The sequence below is a fragment of the Carcharhinus amblyrhynchos genome, chromosome 10 (genome assembly GCF_965287045.1).
Source record: "Carcharhinus amblyrhynchos chromosome 10, sCarAmb.v2.hapA, whole genome shotgun sequence".
NCBI lineage: Eukaryota > Metazoa > Chordata > Chondrichthyes > Carcharhiniformes > Carcharhinidae > Carcharhinus > Carcharhinus amblyrhynchos.
Window position 1 is genome coordinate 6,381,925 of NC_137333.1, and position 18,358 is coordinate 6,400,282.

At 45.5% G+C, this 18,358-nt stretch overlaps 1 protein-coding gene across 4 annotated transcripts in view; it reads right to left on the reverse strand.

Moving 5' to 3' along the window:
• pcdh9 (protocadherin 9) overlaps positions 1 to 6,383 on the reverse strand; it is a 728,369-nt gene extending 721,986 nt beyond the window's left edge. For 3 of the 4 annotated variants that reach the window (XM_080198087.1, XM_080198090.1, XM_080198089.1), the window contains exon 1: positions 2,233 to 6,012. In XM_080198087.1, the coding sequence (XP_080054213.1) occupies positions 2,233 to 5,262 (3,030 nt within the window). In that variant the 5' untranslated portion in view covers positions 5,263 to 6,012. Of the gene's footprint in view, positions 1 to 2,232 lie in introns of all 4 variants that reach the window. The other variant, XM_080198088.1, reaches the window with a different exon arrangement.
• Between the last annotated feature and the right edge of the window lie 11,975 nt (positions 6,384 to 18,358).

Here is an 18,358-nt window from a genome sequence, read left to right on the forward strand (position 1 = left end):
GAGTTATAACCATAACTTTCAAAGAATTACAGGGATAAAAATAATTGTGTATTATTTTGGATGACAACGCCACGAGCCTCAAAAAAAAAAGTTAAAACACTCCTCCTTGTTACTATAATTTCATACACGCATTGGACCAAAAGGTCCAAGGCAGATGATGATACTTGTGTTAACATTCATGGCAAGTTTAAGGCAGTCACATAGTTGATCATTGTTTTCTCCATTGTAGCTAAACTTTACTTTCTCCCTTTAAGCACTGCAATAAAACTCTTGGGAATGTGATGCCACTGTATACATTAGCAGTCATTACAAATAGTCATATTGGTCAAGGATACGAAAAATGGTACACAGTTTGAGTCCCTGAGCTTCTAATTTTCTTTGCTAATGTACTGTCTAGTTAATAATTTTACTTGTGCTGTTTTTGCAAAGTTTTGTCCTGTCCTACTCCAGCGCCAATTGTGCATGACTTCTTCAAAGAGAAACCTACACATTATAAAGCACATCCTGTTTGAATGTATCATTTGCCTTTATAATTGGGAGATTACATGCTTCATTCTTATTTCAAAGTAATGGTCACCACTCTGAATATTCGTCAGAGAGTAGGCAACACCAACTGAGTGACCATGGGCAGTTGTACAGGGGATAAGTAGCAATTTTGTGCAGACAGTAAACGGTTTTCCAAGCCCAAGCGCGTTGCAAATCGATTGCTCTTGTTGACAAAATTAGCTGCTTCTGTTGCTTATCTCAAAACTACCTGCACCTTCTTTCTGCAAAAGCCCTGTGCTCATGATTCGGAAATATTTTGTCTGAAGTCAAATAACTGGAATGCTTGACCTCACTGATTGGCATAACTGAGAAGAAATCTCTGCACTGACTTTCAATTTGCTGTCAGAACACTTGTCTTTTACGAAAAGCAAAGTCTAGATCTCCACCAAGGGTAAAGTAAATGCTAATAATATCAAGGCAAAATTCTATGGCTGCATGGCCATGTCGTCAGAGAAAGTACTGTGATATGGCTTTACCATGATGTGCATTACCATTATTGTACAGGTACACAAGCACTCACTCTCTTAGCTTCATCACAATCTTGCTGTTTTCTCTCAACTTATGTCTATACACCTCACACTTCACAACAGAAATTGAACATTCAAAATTAATGAATTGGTTGTATATAAAGCTATTCGGTGTGACTGGGCCAAATTGTATCAATATTTACTCCTTAAAAAGATGATCATTGATAGAAGGTAATAGCATTATATTGGGACTAAAACCAGACCTTGAATATATTGCACACCATTGCATTTTCAATCAATTTCAAAAATCAATTTTTAATTCTTTTCTCCTATTTTGGATATTTTCACGTGGATGTAGATGAAACAATTTATAGCGAGGCACAAAGAAACAACAGTTTTCTTTATGTAGTTGAAACTATAAATGAATTAAAATACAAGTAAACTGTATACTATTGTGTTAGTGATCTAGTAGAACCATAGGGTCCGAAAATGTGATTAAATATCGATGAAAATAATTGATGAAATTTCAAATGTTTTCCAAAAAGTCTAGCTGTACAGAAAATGCTGGTACTCTACTGGGAAAGAATAACTGGGAAAATAATTAGATGCAGTTGTCCAGCTGAGAAGTATTTATCTGCAATGGCCCACACTGTGCACTGTATTGTTTGGTTGGGTGAATATGTATGGTAATAATAAGCCGCACCATTCCAAAGTTCAACACTAAACAAAAACTACAGGTGTACTAAATGTTAATCTGCAAATAACCATCAAACTACAACTATCTGGTGCTTTCCGGTATAAGCATCAGTAGTCAACAGCCTTTCTTCCTTGCACCTTCCCCCACTATCGAGACTGCAATTGGCATCTTGCCATTCGTAAGCAGAAAGTGCTCCACTGCCATCTACAGGCCTTGCTTCTCTAATTGTTACGGTGCAATCCAAACAAATTTGAAACCAGCCTCACTTAAATCTTGATGAGTGGGGAATTAAGAGGCCAAGGCAAAACAATTAGTCGGCACGGAAAAAAAAAATAATAACTTTCTTGGTTTTCCAACCATTGCGCTGCTTGGATGCCTGCGGTAATTTATTTCAGAATGAAAAAGGTTTAATTTGCAACAGAATCATTTCTATAGATGTCTGCAGGCGATTGCCACCGCTGTGCTTTTGCATTTGTTTGTGCATATTGTGAATTTGAATGACCAGTAAAAGCTTTTGGTTACCTGTCTGGTGTGCAATGGGCCCTTTGTCTTGAAGCCTCCTTGGGAGCTACACTCTGAGGCACTGAAGTGGTCTGAACTAGTGGAAGAACGTTTCGACAGGGTGTCACAACCCCCAACGAAGGTGTTGTCCAAAGGGAGTTCCTGAATCACGTGATGCTTTTTCGCAGAAATGGGGGTGTCTGGCTTTAGATGAAAGGAGGGCTGTGGCGAGCCAGATTTGTAATGCCTTGCCAGGTCTGGGCTGCTGGGCTTAAAGGTAGTTGGTGGCGTGCTGCCCCAGTCGAACCGTCCTATAGTCTGCTCCTCCAACTCAGCTGGAAGAGCAATGGTCCCATTGATGGGCTCGTGGGCAGGGTCATCAGGTTTGGATTCCTCAATGGTGACAAAGTTTAGAAGAGAGCTCTTTGGAGATTTTCTTTTCTTCCTTTTTTTCTTTTTATTCTGCTTGCACTCCTGATTGGGAGACATCCACTCGGCGCCCTGCTTGTTCCGCTGCGTAGCTTTGAACCGCGAGGACTGGCGACACCGCACCAACACGGTGACAAAGATGACCACTATCACCACCATTGCCCCTGCCACTATGGCAATCATTATCGTAAGGTAGTCCTCATTTTGCCAGGGCTGGGTGCTATCTCCAATGTTTTTATCCAAGGGAGTCTCCATTGTTTTCCGTATTAACTCATAAATGTAACTAGCATTGCTTACAGTGTCATTTACATACAGGTAGACAAGGACAAGGGTGTGCAAGGGTTTTGGGTAACCTAAATCGCTGATGTTTACCACTAAACGATGCAAACCCTGATCTGCAACAGTAGGTTTTTCCTCCAAGGTGATATTACCAGTCACAGGGTCAATTCGAAACAAACCCTTGTTATTTCCGCTGACAATGGTGTACTTGAGCTCTGCGTTCATCCCAGTGTCAACGTCCACTGCAAACACTTCTGCCACCACTGACCCAGGGATGGCAGAGAGGGGTACTAGTTTGAATGAAGAGTTTGAGGGTGGGTAGATTACAACGGGACTGTTATCATTAACGTCGATGACATTGATGGTGACTTTGGCGATGGAGGTGCGGGCAGGTCTCCCCCTGTCCACAGCTTTGACCTCAAAGGTGTAGGAGTTTTGCTGCTCTCTGTCGAAGGAGACATTGGACCTTATTACACCGCTCAGTGGGTCCAGAATGAAATTAGCATTGTCACCGACCACAGAAGCCATCACCATCGCATTGCCCCCAGCGTCCATGTCGGTGACAGTAATCACTCCCACGGTGCTGTATTTTGGCAAGTTCTCCGAGACAAAAAACTGGAAGTGGTTGTGGGTGAATTTGGGATTATTGTCGTTCTCGTCCAGCACCGTGACGATGACTGCCGCTTGGCTCTGCAGCGGAGGATTGCCGCTGTCCCTGGCGGTCACCGTGAAAATGTAACGCTCTTGCTCTTCCCGGTCAAACACTCTGGAAGCAGTCAGGACCCCCGTCTTGCGGTCCAAGTCAAAGAAGGACGCGTTGGGCCCCAGCTGGTAAACGATCTCGGCGTTCTTGCCACTGTCGTCGTCGGTGGCGCTGATGGTGGTCAGGTAGAGGCCGCGGTGGTTGTTTTCCGGGACCGAGAGCTCGATGACAGGCTGACTAAACACAGGCGGGTTGTCATTCTCATCTTCCAGCTTCACCCTCACCAGGGCGCTCTGGTTCAAACTGGGCTTGCCCGAATCCGAGGCAACAATCCTGAAGCTGTACTCTTTCGTGCTCTCGTAGTCCAGGAAGGCAGAGGTCTCCAGTAGGTACTGGTTGTCGTACACTGCCTTCAGGTGAAAAGGCACTTCTTTCTCAATGTAGCAGACCACTTTCCCATTGACATCCGTGTCCTTATCGGAGACGGTGATCAGGGCAATCTTGGTGTTGATGGGGTCTTTCTCGGACAGGTACACGGTGCCATTGATGGGGCTGATGATGTAGCGGATGTCGATGCCCGGCGGGTTATCGTTGACATCCGTGACATTGATGATGACGGTGGCTCGGGCCGGGCTGGAGAGGCCGTCGGTGGCCAGCACGGTCATTTTGTGGATGCCCGTCTCCTCGCGGTCCAGGGGCCTCTGGACGGTGATGATCCCCAGAGTGCTGTTGAGGGCAAAGTGCCGGCGGACGGCCAGCGGGGTCTGGGGGCTGAACAGGTAGCGGATCTCGGCGTTGACGCCCACGTCGGCATCGGTGGCATGCAGCTGGATGACCGAGGTGCCCAGGGGGGCGTCCTCGGGGACGTGCACCTCCAGCTGGCTCTCCCTGAAGACGGGCTTGTTGTCATTGACGTCCGTGACGGTGATCTGGAGGATGGCAGTGCTGGACCTCTGGGGGCTGCCACCATCCTGGACCTTGATCTTCATCACGTAGGTGTCTCTCTGCTCCCTGTCTAGGTTCTGCTGGACAATCAGCTGGGGCCACTTCTCCCCCTCGGGGGTCTCCACGATGTCCAAGCCCAGGATGCTCTGGCCGTTGAGCAGCTCGTAGTGCTGGACCCCATTGGAGCCGGTGTCCGGGTCGGTGGCGGAGGGGATGGGGAAGCGGCTGTTGATGGGGGTGTTCTCCGGGATGGAGATGTTGATGACCGGGGAGGGGAACATGGGCGCGTTGTCGTTGACATCCCGCACGAAGATCTTAATCTTGATGAGCCTAAAGTAGTCATTGGGCAGGATGACCACCTCGATTTCGAAGAAGCACTCGCTCTCGGCGTAGGTGCCGGCGCACAGGCTCTCCCGGTCCACCCGGTTGGAGGTGGTGTAGATGTCCCCGGCGCTGCTACTCACCCGCAGCAAGGGCACCTCGCCAGCCTTGGACACCAGCCGGTAGATCAGGTTGGCACCGCTCCCGCCGCCCGCGTTCAGGTGCGAGATGTTGAGGTCCCGGGGGATGCTGCCCACCAGAATATTCTCGGGCAGTTCCTCCTGGATGGTGTACACCAGCTCCTGTGCCAGGGCTGAGTCCAGGGTCAGGCAGGCGAGCAGGGCGAAGAACAGGTAAAAATCCCGCAACTCCATCGCCCCAGCCACCCAAATCCAAGCGACACTTCCCCAAATAGCACTGGCAAAGCAATCCAGGTCTCTGCCTCTTAACTGGGGAAGCAGCAGCAGTCCAGATCTCTCCTCCTCTCTCCTTCGACTGGGGGTCCAGTAATCCAGATTTGTCCCTCTCAACTGGGGAAGCAGCAATCCGGATCTCTCTTCCTCTTCTCTCTCGACTGGGGAACCAGTAATCCAGATTTTTCTCCCTCTCTTAACTGGGGAAGCAGCAGCAGCAGTCCAGATCTCTCCCCTCTTCTCTCTCGACTGGGGGACCAGCAATCCAGATTTGTCCCCTTCTCCCTCTCTTAACTGGGGAAGCAGCAATCCAGATTCTCCCTTCTTCTCTCTCGACCGGGGAACCAATAATTCAGATTTCTCCCCCTTCTCTGAATTGGGAAGCCAACAATCCAGATTTTTCTCTCTCTCTCTTTTTACTGGGGAAACAAATATTCGATGTCCATCTGTAACAAATCCATCTCTGTGGCAAGTAACTTTGCCTTTTTTTTTCCTGCTTCTTTTAACCCCGAAGATTTCTGCAGAGGGAGAGGGAGACAAGCAGATAAGCCAGTGCTGTGATTCTCTCTCTGTCTCTGGGTCTCTCTCTCTCTCTCTCGATGGCTCGGTGCAATATTTACAATGGAACTGCCGGAGGATGCATTCACATCCCGGCCACAGGAGAAGCAGGCTGGAGATTTTTCTTGGTACCACACGACCGACTGAAAATAATCATTTTTTTAAAAAACATATATAAATACACACACATACAAAAAAAAGCGTGGTTCTCGACAAACGAAGGGGTAGTAGTTTGCAATTATCCCACTGTTGCGACAGTTTGCATATTGCAACAGAAGTTGCGAGGGTATCGCAGACACTACACCCAATTGCAGAATCTTCCTGCTTTATCCCCTCTCTTTAAATCCTGCTCCCTTCAAATGCTGGCTCTCCCTCTGCACCGTTTGTCCACTCCACATCCAAACAGGAATGAGGAACTTGATGATGGAGCACATGCAGCAAGGCACAGTTTTGAGTTCGAGTCGCCTCCGTTCTCTAATTCCCCTTCTTTGCACACACATCCATGTCTCTCCACTGAAATCTTCTCCCCAACTCTCAAATCAGAAGTGAGTATTAGCCTCCTGAGCCCGCCCCCTCCCCTCTCCCCAGCTCCCCGCCTGCATTGGCTGCCTGCTGCCTGGCGCTGAGTGCTGAGCAGGCAGGCCATTGGAGCCGGGGACTGTCAATCCCTCCTCTTCTGGCCTTGAAAGTTGTGCAGAATTTCTAATCAGCTGCAAGGCTGACGTCAGCCATCGACAGCGAGTGACTGGAGAGAGAGAGAGAGAGAGAGGAGAGAAGGTTTACACAGAGGGAGAGGAGATGGACAGACAGAGAGGCAGGGTTTATAGAGACTGAGAAAAAAAGAGAGAAAGAGGTAGGGTTTACAGAGAGAGAAAGGGAGATGCAAACACACTCAAAGAGGTAGGGTTTAGAGACAGAGAAAGAGATAGGGTTTAGTGAGACAGGAAGAAAGAGACAGGCACACACACACAGAAAGAGAAGTAGGGTTTACATAAAGACATACAGAGAAAGAGATTCAGAGAGAGAAAGAGACGCAGGAATTACAGAGACAGGCACATAGAAAGAGGGAGACAGAGAGAAAAAGCACACAGAAGGAGAGACAGGGGTTTAGAAACAGGGAGATACATAAAGAGAAAAAAAAACAGAAAAAGAGAGAGGCAGTATTTGGGGGCGGAACAGGGATTACACAAAACAAGAGGCAGAGTTTACACGCAGAGAGAGAAAGAAGCAGAGGCAGTGTTTATACTGAGAGAAAAATACAGAGGTAGGGTTTACACACAGAGAAAGAGAAGCAGGATTTGCAGAGGGACAGAGTTTGCAGAGAGAAACAGACACAGATTCATTCACTAACCTCCAGCTCAGACACCATCAACTCTCCCGTTCAGCTGCATATTGACAAAACACACACACACACAGGAATAACTCACTGGATGGTGCCAAAAACTGGTATCCAACATCAAACAGTCACCAAACAGCTCCAATCCCTTTAGCAACAAAACAGGAAATGCTGGAAAATCTCAGCAGGTCTGACAGTATCTGTGGAGTGAGAAACACAGCTAATGCTTCGGGTCTGGAAGACCAAGGTACCCGTTTCAAAAGGCTGACAGCAGGATAGGTTTGTGACAAGCGCTGGGATCACAGTAAACTCGCCTCCAATTTCAAAGCTTCAACGCTGGGATCCGCAGTCAGTTGCTTTTTCCTCCAACTTCTTCACCCAGGCAAGGGGGGGACTGGCTGTAGTCATATTGTGGAGCACCAGTTTAAATTCCTGTTCAAAATTCGGATTTCCAGCAGCCGCGGTGTGTTTGCTTCGGCCGCACGGAGTGATCGAGGTGAATCGTATAAGGTGCCTTTGAGGAAACTTTGACCAAGAAATAAGCGATTGAAGGACAGCTTGAGATGGTGCAAGGTGTTAGGAGAATATACTCCGGCACGATTACGTTAAGAGTGTTGAAGATTTCATACAATATTGGACTTTTTTTTTAAAAGAAAAGAAATATATATACATACATTTCGCCAATAAAGTTACCAGTGAAATCCGAGTTAGTACATGGATTGTAGCTAATGCTCATTAAAGTATGTTACCACCCCGCCCCCCCCCCCAAACCACCACCAAATCAGAAATAGATCCACTTTAATCAAACGTGCAAAAATTAAAATTCCCGCAGGATCCAGTTTAAAATGCACTTGCTTCATTTGCAAACAACAACAACAAGGACTGGTGTGTGGTTACCTGAGGAACTGCGGTTCAGTCACCTACCCGCCCCCCCCGTCCCCGCAATGGAAGGCAAGGCACATCCATTCATTAACTGAATAATTCCCATCAACTCTGTACGGGTGCCCAAGAGTTAGTGATTTATCGCTTGAGAACCCATGAATAATCCTGTCCCTGGTCACCTGGACTTGCAACAGGGCTCTGTCTTTCTCTCAATCTTTTTTTTTTCCCCCTCGCATCCTCGCACAGTGTCTGTAACACATCTGCTACTGCTAATCCATTCCCCTCCCCACCCCGTGTTGTGATGGAGGGGCGAAGTATGTCTGCAAGGGGGTTGCGGGGTGCAATGTCAACGCAGATCAAGCAGGCATGGCTTTGCAGTGGAGAATGCCGAACCCCACAGACAATACGCCAGATCTGAATGAGCAGGAGTTAGTTACTCCTTGTCATCGGAATTACAACATGGTTTAACTCTTCCGAGTAAAGGGTGGCATTTAACATCAGCCCTTGTGCATCTCTCACCCCGAGCGTTGAACAGAAGCGATTCTGTCACACCGCAGTCCATTCTGAAGAGGGGGGGGAGAAATCCATTTCTCACTCAGAGAGCCACAGTGGCGAATTGCTCCTAATTTTATTCACTTCGGAGGGTAAATTGTAAAACACAGACCCCTGTCCCCACAAAACTACTTTTAAAAATTTTATTCAAAGGCAAATCATCATCAGACTTGCCCCCGCAAAACTAATGTTATTCAATTTGGAGAGCAAGATATTATAAACAGACCCTTGTCCCCACAAAAAAACTATTTATTTTGGAGGGCAAATTATAGCCCACACTAAAACTTTTTTATATATATTCAGTTGGGAGGTAATTTTGATTTAACTTTCTTGCACAAATCAAGCCCAACATTTACTGTAAAATGGAAACAGTTTTGAGAGATTATACGGGAGAACTTTCCTTTTCGCACTCTCTCACCCCCCGCAAAAAAAAACAAAAACTCCCAAAAGATTTATGAGATTTTTGAAGTCAAACTAGGCTAATCTGTCAGGGAGGCTTGCCAACCGGTGCGAGCAATTCCATGCTGCAATTGTAACAATGGATCATTTTAAAATCCGTAATCCAACCCTGTCTGGTTTTAAACCCCCCTAAATCTCCCCTTAGCAAGGCGGGGGGAGGGTGGAGACCCCGATCTGAAGTATCTGGTGGCACGGAATGTCTGGAGAGAGGCAGATACTGCCCAGAACAGTTATTTTGGAGTAAAGGGGGTGAGGGTAGTACATCAAAACATTAGATGAACGGGGACTCAAAGCAAAAAATAAATGGTTAAATGCACATTATTCCACGCACTTCGCGTGGCTTTTCTCATTGCAGTCAATATTTGACTTATACATAGCACTTGTAAATCATTCGCGCCCTGAAATTGCCTTATTTCAGAGGGGGAAAAGTGACCCAAGTGGATTATTATTTTGCTGCTGAATTCATTACCCTGTTGTTGGTTAGCAATCATCCTTCAGAAATCTACAGGCGCTGACAATTGAGCGCGATGGACAAGGTAAGGTCAAATTAACCAGCACAGTGAAGTGTGGCTTTTTTCTTTAAGGGTCGGAACGAGTGAATCAGGGCCCCCACAGTGTTAATCAGTCTCCTCCCGTTTGCAGCCTAAGCGTTGGTGTCTCTCACAACGTACACCCTTTCAAGAGCAGTTCGGATTGCGTAATCCGACATATTATCCCTTTAAGGGAGCCCGGAGGAATTTGCACATTACTTCGTGCTGGGAAAGAGTGAATGCCTCCGGAGATCCTATGGAGAAAGGCAACTTTGAGTCACTGCTTTAGTCAACGCTGCCATCTAGAGGTGTTTTTATTCAACAGCAGCGCGTCCGAAATACAAACCTGTCCAAAAAAAAATGCAAGCCTTCTCTTTTCCCCTGGCCAGCCCACTCAACCACCCTGGATGGTGTTCGATTTGATCTATTATTGTCACATGTCTGCACGCTATCACTGTCATGAGTCTGCATGTCCCCCCCGTGTCTGCCTGGGTTTCCTTCGGGTGCTCCGCTTTCCTCCCACAGTCCAAAGGTGTGCGGGTTAGGTGTATTGGCCATGTTAAATTGCCCCTTTTATGTCAGGCAGATTAGCAGGGTAAATATGTAGTGGATTACCGGGATAGGGCCTGGGTGGGGCTGTGGTCGGTTTAAACTCGATGGGCTGAATGGCCTCTTTCAGCACTTTAGGGATTCTACGTATTAGTATATTGTGAAAGTATTATTTCTTGCACGCTATACAGACAAAGCATACCGTACGTGGAGAAGGAAAGGAGAGGGTACAGAACGTAGTGTTACAGTCATCGCTGGAGTGTCAACTTAATATCAGGTAGGTCCATTTGTTTGCATTTCATATCCCTTTCTTGGAATATGAAACTTGAGTTCAAATCCCATTGCTGCAGAGAGAATAGAATAGAATCCCTATAGGGCAGAAGGAGACCATTTGACCCATCGAGTCTGCACCAACCACAATCCCACCCAGACCCTATTCCCATAACCCCACATATTTACTCTGCTAATCCCCGATACTTAGGTCCACGTAACATGACCAAATGCCTAACCTGCAATGGCGGAATTTGAATTCAATTATAAAAATCTGGAATTAAGAATCTACTGACGACCACTGTCGATTGTTGGAAACCCTCATCTGGTTCACTAATGTCCTTTAGGGAAGGAAATCTGCCGTCCTTACCTGATCTGGCCTACATGTGACTCAATGTGGGTGACTCACAACTGTGCCCGGGCAACTAGGGATGGGCAATAAATGCTGGCCAGCTGGCGACATCCATGTCCCATGAATGAACAAAAAACAATATTCCATTACAAATGCCCTTAAAATCTATCATTGACAGGGTTGTCTGCATATTTCTAATTGTACAAGGAAAAAGCAGTTAAAAATTGCCAACTCCAGTTAAAAATCAGCAGTACAGTTATCAGTAATACATGTGCACTTCTGACAAGTTTCACTGGCACCTTTGATTTCCAATTTCATTGCTTTTCTCCCCCACTTTCGGGGATAGTGAGTTTTTTTTTTAGAAGCTGTGTTTATCCAGACTAGTTTTTTTTTTGAGTCTGCTACACAGCCCTGCCTGCTTGACCATCCAAAAGATTATAGCTGATATTGGGGATCTCACCTCCACCCGGCCCCATATCCCTTCGAGAAAACTCCACTGATCTCAGTTCTGAATGTACTCAGTGATGCGGTGAGATTTTCCAGCCAGCTTCGCCCCAAGGCCAGAAATTTGTGCCCAAGGTCAATGGACCTTTGCGTGCTCCGCCCTCGCCCGCTACCATTCCTGTGGCAGGCGGGATGGGAAAATTCTGCCCCGAGTCTCCATAACTTTCTGGGGTAGAGAATTCCCAAGATTCACAGCCTGTGGGTGTGAGATATAGGCCAGGAATCCATAGGTCGGTCAGTCTGACTTTGGCGGTGGGCAAATTATTGGAAACAATTCTGAGAGTCAGGGTAAACTGTCACTTAGGAAGGCACGGATTGACCGGGGAGAGTCAGCATGGTTTTGTAAGAGGGGATCGTGTATTGCTAACTTAATATCATTTACTGATGAAGTGACTGGGAGGGTTGATGAGGGTAGCGCAGTGAATGTTGTCTATATGGACATCAGTAAAGCATTTGACAAGTAGCATATGACAGACTGATAAGAAAAGTGAGATCTCATGGCATATGGGAGAAGGTGGCAGGTTTTACCCAAAATTGTCTTAGTAACATGAAATAGAGGGTAATGGTCACTGGATGTGTTTGCAAATGGAAAACAGCTTCTAGTGGTGTTACATAGGGCTCAATGTTTGGAACCCAGTGTTGTATATATTAACAGTTTAAACTTAAATGTGGGAGACATGATCAGAAAATTTGCAGGTGACGCAAATATTGGCCGTGTAGTGAAGAGGGTAGCCGTTGATTCTAGAATGATATCAATGGTTTTGTTAAGTGGGCAGAGAAGAAGTGACGAATGAAATTCAATCTGGAAATATGCACAGAAATGTGCATTTGAGGAGAACAGAGATAGGGAATACTCAATAAATGGGGGAAAAAAAATTAACGGGGGATGAGGAAGTGAGAGACCTTGGAATGCACGTCCAAATGCCCTAGTGGTATTATCACTGGACTTTTAGTCTAGAAACTCAACTAATGTTCTGGGGACCCGGGTTCAAATCCCGCCATGGCAGATGGTGGTATTTGAAGTCAATAAATTAAGAAGCTACTGATGACGATGAAACTATTGTCAGAAAAACCCATCTGGTTCACTTTAGGGAAGGAAATCTGCTGTCCTTACCCAGCCTGACATACCTGTGACTCCAGAGCCACAGCAATGTGGTCGACTCTCAACTGCCCTCAGACAACTAGGGGTGGGCAATAAATGCTGGCCCAGCCAACGATGTCCATGTCTCATGGATGAATAGAAGGAAAACCTTGAAGGTGGCAGGACAGATGGACAAGATGTTCAAGAAAACAAATGGAATGCTCTCCATAATTGGGAGGTATTGAGTACAAAAACCGGGGTCTAATGATGGAACTACATAAAACACTGGTTCGGCCACAGCTGGAGACTTCTGTACAGTTCTGTTCACCACATTACAGGAAGGACATCGTTGCTCTGGAGAGAGTTCAGGAGAGATTTACAAGAATGTTGCCAGGATTTAGTAAGTGCCTGAGTTCTTGGATTAAAAAGCATATCATGGGCCGAAATTTTCCCACTCCTCCTGCCATGGGAATCGGAGCAGGTGAGGGACAGACCATTGAAAGGTCCATTGATCTCAGGCAGGATTTTTACAGTTTTGGGATGAGCGGGGCTGTAAAATGCTGCCCATGGTCTCCACTGAGATCATAACACTTTGACAAATTATTTTAAGTACGTACAATAGGGCAGTGTCTATTGTGGTCTGAAGGACATTGTTAAATGACAAGGGTTGCTGGCATATAGATCTTTCATCTCTAACAACTAGGTTAAAAGATTCTGAAAAATTCTTTCATAGGATGTGGGTATCACTGGTTAGGCCAGCATTTATTGCCCATCTCTAATTGCCCATGAAAAGATGGTGGTGAGCTACCAGAGAATGAAGAGCTGCTCAAGCTCTGACAGCCCAACATCTTTTGATTTTCAAGCTTAGATCTTGTTTGTCTCTTTTGTGGGGATCATGAATTGGATTCAATTGGAATTCAACTTTGATTTTTGGAGCAAGGAATGGATTCAGGCCTGGCCGGTCCACTCTGAACATTGACTTTGTAACTTTAAGAAGAATGGAGTAAAAAAAATGAAAAAAATCCAAGTCAAGATAGTGAATGACTTGGGGTGGGGGGGATCTTGCAGGCAATGGTTTTATTCCCATGCCTTTGCCCTTCTAGACTCTACTGGTCATGGATTTGGAAGGTACTGCGGGTGAGTTCCTGCAATACATCTCACAGATGGTTTACATTGCCTACACTGTGCTTCAGGGATGGAAGGAGTGCATGAGTAGATAGGGTACCAGTCCCGGCTGATTTCAAGCTTCTTGAGCATTGTTGGAGCTGCACACATCCAGGAAAGTGAAGTGCATTCCATCACATTCCTGACTTGTGTCTTATAGATTGTGGACAGGATCTGGGGAGTCTAGAGATGAGTTACTTGCTGCAGGATTCCTAACCTCTGACCTGCTCTTGTAGCATTTAATATTTACATGGCTAATCCAGTTCAGTTTCTGGTCAGTTGAGGGTTGCCATTTTGGCTTTTGGCAGCAGGATATTTCCACCAATACAAAGCAAGCATGGCTACTGAGGGTTCCACAGAGATACCAACATGGCAGCATTGGTCAGAACTGATATTACCTCTTCATAACTCTGTTGCAAAGAGTTGCCAGGATAACGATTCCAGAATGATACAGGGAGCCCAGTGACTTTCCTGTGACTTCTAAACATTGACAGAATATATTGTATGAAGGATGGTGAATTTTTGTACAGTTCACTCATACGCTGCTATCTTCCACAGCATACACATCAATGTCAAAGCTATCCCCCTGACAATACACAACACTACATGTTGTGGTACTGAATTGTTCAGATGGCGAAAGAACCAAATTTGCTTCTCAAAAAACTGTGACCAAATTCACCAATTACTTCCATTGTGACTGTCAAAAAGCACTGTTGCCCTTTGATCTCCCTGTCACTCCTGATACAGTTGACCACAAAATCCTCTTCCAATTCCTTTTCTCACTTGTCCAGTTGAGTGGGGTTGTCCTTGCTTGTTTCCACTCTTATCGTTCTGATCATACAACATCACCAACAATGGCTTCTCTTGCTGTCCCTGAACTGTTACCTCTGGAGTTCCCTCTAATTTTCGACTTTTGCCCCCTTCTATACTTCATGAACTAGATGGATTTTTTGCAACAATCATTGATAGTTGTTTCATGGTCACCATTACTGAAACTAGCTTTCAGTTCCACATTTCATTAAATTGATCTCACCTGATGCTGTGGTGAGATTTGAACCAGTGTCACCACAGAATTAGCCTGGATGTCGGAGTTACTAGTGACATTACCACTATGCCATCATCTGCCAATTCTTGAAAAATGTCTCCTTAGACATCGCCACTTCCCCATCTTCACCCACTCTTTAAGACTCAGTATAAAGCCCAACTCTTTGACCTTTGGGCACTTTTACTCATGTTTCCTGTGGCTCTATTGCCTGATGACCTCTCTGTGAAGCATCTTGGGATGTTTTTCCAAGCCTGAAGCACTATATAAATTCAAGTGGTTGATATTGTTGACATATTAGCCCAGGTCTGGAATTTGCCTGGAATTAGCTGAGAACCTGTAGTCATCCTTGAGCAAAAGTCACCATGGTCCCAGAAGACCATACACTGCTCTCCCCTTTGAGTGGGAGAGATGACTGCTGCTGATTTAACCTGAGGGTCACCACACCTCAGACGAGGGGCAAGGTTGAGAAAGCAGGACCTTCACGAATAACCTCAGTTGGTATGGCAATTGACCCCATGCCATTGGTGTCATTCTGCATCACTGACCAGCTGTCTGGCCAACTAAGCTAAGCCAATGGGGGTATAATCCTGAGGGTTTCTACTAATGACCTGCATTCAATGACCTCTGGTGTAAAGTTGCATGATTCCTGGGTCATCACAGGACAGCACTTGAGATTGGCATCCACAAACATCATTTTTCCTCAGTTTATATCTTTGTTTCCAGATTCTCCACCTCACCTCAATCAGTTTATGCTGGCACTTTTATGCTTCCTGTCAGTTGATGGTAGCATCTTTCATATCCATGTCTAAATTTAAACTAGCATCTTGCCACCCTCTCCCTTATAATTCATGTTGGCACTATTCACCTTCATTTTTGCTGGTATTCATTGTCCTGTTCCCCATCAATCCGGAGAAAAGTGAGGTATTGCATTTAGAATCATCAAATCTCAGCCCATCTAGTCTGCACCGAACACAATCCCACCCAGGCTCTATTCCCGTAACCCCACACATTTACCCTGCTAAAACTAGGATCAATTTTAGCATGGCCAATCAACCTAACCTGCACATCTTTGGACTGCTGGAGGAAACCCACACAGACACGGGGAGAATGTGAAAACTCCACACAGACAGTGACCCGAGGTTGGAATTGAAGCCAGGTCTCTGGCGCTGTAAGGTAGCAATGCTAACCACGGTGCCAATGTGCCCCCCACATGGTGGAAAAACAAGGAAAGGGGGATGCACAATAGATGGTGGGATACTAAGGAGTGTGGAGGAGAAACAGAGGGAATCTGAGTTCCAGAACCATACCGCATTCTGGGTGAAAAATATTATTCAACTCCCCTTCATTCCTTTTACCAATGACATTAACTCTGAGCCCTGTTTACTGACCTTTAGCTATCCACATTATCTAGATGCCTGCAATATTTTATGCATCTTAACCCTAAACCTCCTCCATTCTGAATAGAACAAGCTGAGCCTGTGCAACCTTTCCTCATAATTAAAATTCTCCATAACATGTCTTTCATTCTTTCTTTAAGATCCTTCATATAATGCAATGACTAGAATTGTACACAATGCTTCAGCTGCAATCTTAACAGTAAATCATAGAATCCTACAGTACAGAAGAGGCCATTCGGCCCATCAAGTCTGTACTAACCACTATCCCATCCAAACGCTATTCCCGTAACCCCACACATTTATCCTTCTAATCCCCTGACACTAGGATCAATTTAGCATGGCCCATCAACCTAACCTACACATCTTTGGAGTGTGGGAGGAAACCCGAGCACCCGAAGGAAACCCACGCAGTCATGGGGAGAGAAAGTGCGAACTCCACACAGACAGTGACCCGAAGCCAGATTTGAACCTGGATTCCTGGCACTGTGAGGCAGCAGCACTAACCATTGTGCCACCATGCCACCCCCAAAGTATTTAATACACGAGTAATATACTAGTTTAGACATAACTGCCCTGTCCTGATACTCGGTATCGACCAATAGAGGGATGAATTGACCAGCTTAACTACCTGCCCTTTTGCCTTCAGCTATGGCTGGAGAATCCCACCCCTGATATTTGGTCACTAGCACATCGTTGCTTGTGGGAGCTTGCTGTGCGCAAATTGGTTGCCACATTTCCCACATTACAGCAGTAACTGCACTTCCAAAGGTCACGAAGGACGCGATATAAATCCAAGTCTTTCTGTTTTTTGATGCCGACACTTCTTTCCTTGCCCCTGACTTCACAAGCATTTGTATAGCACCTTACACATGAAGCATGAGTGGCCACTCGATTCCAATCGAATTCACAGGCCTGGATTTTGCCATTCTTCGGCACGGGTCACCAGAAATATGATGCCAGCTGGGAGTGGTGTCAGCTAGTTGGCATTGATCTTAAATAAAATAAACTGTGGCACACTTCTGTGTCAAAACTTTCAAATGGATTGATGTATCTCAGTAACTGATGGGTAATTCTGCCCATTCCTTGGCGCAAGTACAATTCAGCTTTCCATATCAGAACAACTATTAACATGTTCCAATGTTGTAGCTGGAGATGCTTCAACCGAGATTATCAATGGTGAGCCTGTCAACTGCTTCTTGTCCATGAATCGGACAGATGGTCGATAAGACTTTACTAGCCACGCTTGTCTGAAAAGTACCGACCGACCTATTTATGCTGAAGTTACACTATCCTGGAGTGATACCTAGTGATAATCAGGAAATGTGAATACAGCTGCAGCTGCATTCTTATCCTCGTCTGTCACTTTGTGTGAATTTGCAGATATGTGATGCGAAACACCGAAGAGATATAAAAAAAAAATTGCTGACTGATACTGTGCACATCACAAACAACTTGAAAGATACGAGCTTCTTCAATCAGTAAACTGAGGCAACAAGCATGAGAGCATCAGGAGCAGAAAATGATATTGACAATGAATGGAGTAAATTAGACTTCAGTGAGGTAACAACTATACCAAGGTTTGCACAAGCAGGAATTTTTTTCTGAAGGAAAAATAAATTACTACTTGGCTGACAAGACAAAAAAAAAAGACAATTTCAACTTTACAATATCTCAATTGACAACAAGTACTGATGCTTTCAAAAGCTCTTTGTATGGTAGGTATCTTCCTCTCTTAACTAGACAAAGCTTTTCTGGCAGGAAAAGTTATTAAAAGCTATGGAATCAAGGCAGGGAGAGAGGGTTAAAGCGCATCAGCTGTGATCTGATTGAAGAACAGGCTCAAAGGGCAGAATGGTCTACTCTTATTCCTATATTCCTCAAGCATTACCCCAGGCAAGCAAATAAAGAAGGTATAGTACCTGTCACATGCTCAGGATGTACTAAAGTGTTATCTATATCAATGAATTGCTTTTGAAATGTCGTCGCTCCTGCTTTGGAGTGAAAATAAGGTTTAAAGTTTATTTAACAGCGTCACAAATAGCCTAACACTAACAATGCAATGAAATTACTGTGAAAATCCTTTGGTCGCCACATTCCGGCGCCTGTTTGGGTACACCGAGGGAGAATTTAGCATGGCCAATGCACCGAGCCAGCGCATCTTTCAGACTATGAGGAAGAAACCGGAGCACCTGGAATAAACCCCCGCAGTTAGCGGGGTGCAGACACCGCACAGACAGTGACCCAAGCCAGGAATCGAAGCTAGGTCCCTGGCGCTGTGTGGTAGCAGTGCTAACCACTGTTTCACCGAAAAACGTGGCAGGTAATTTGAGCTCAGCAAGATTCCACGCAAAGCAGAGATGAATGTTTAAATAATCTGT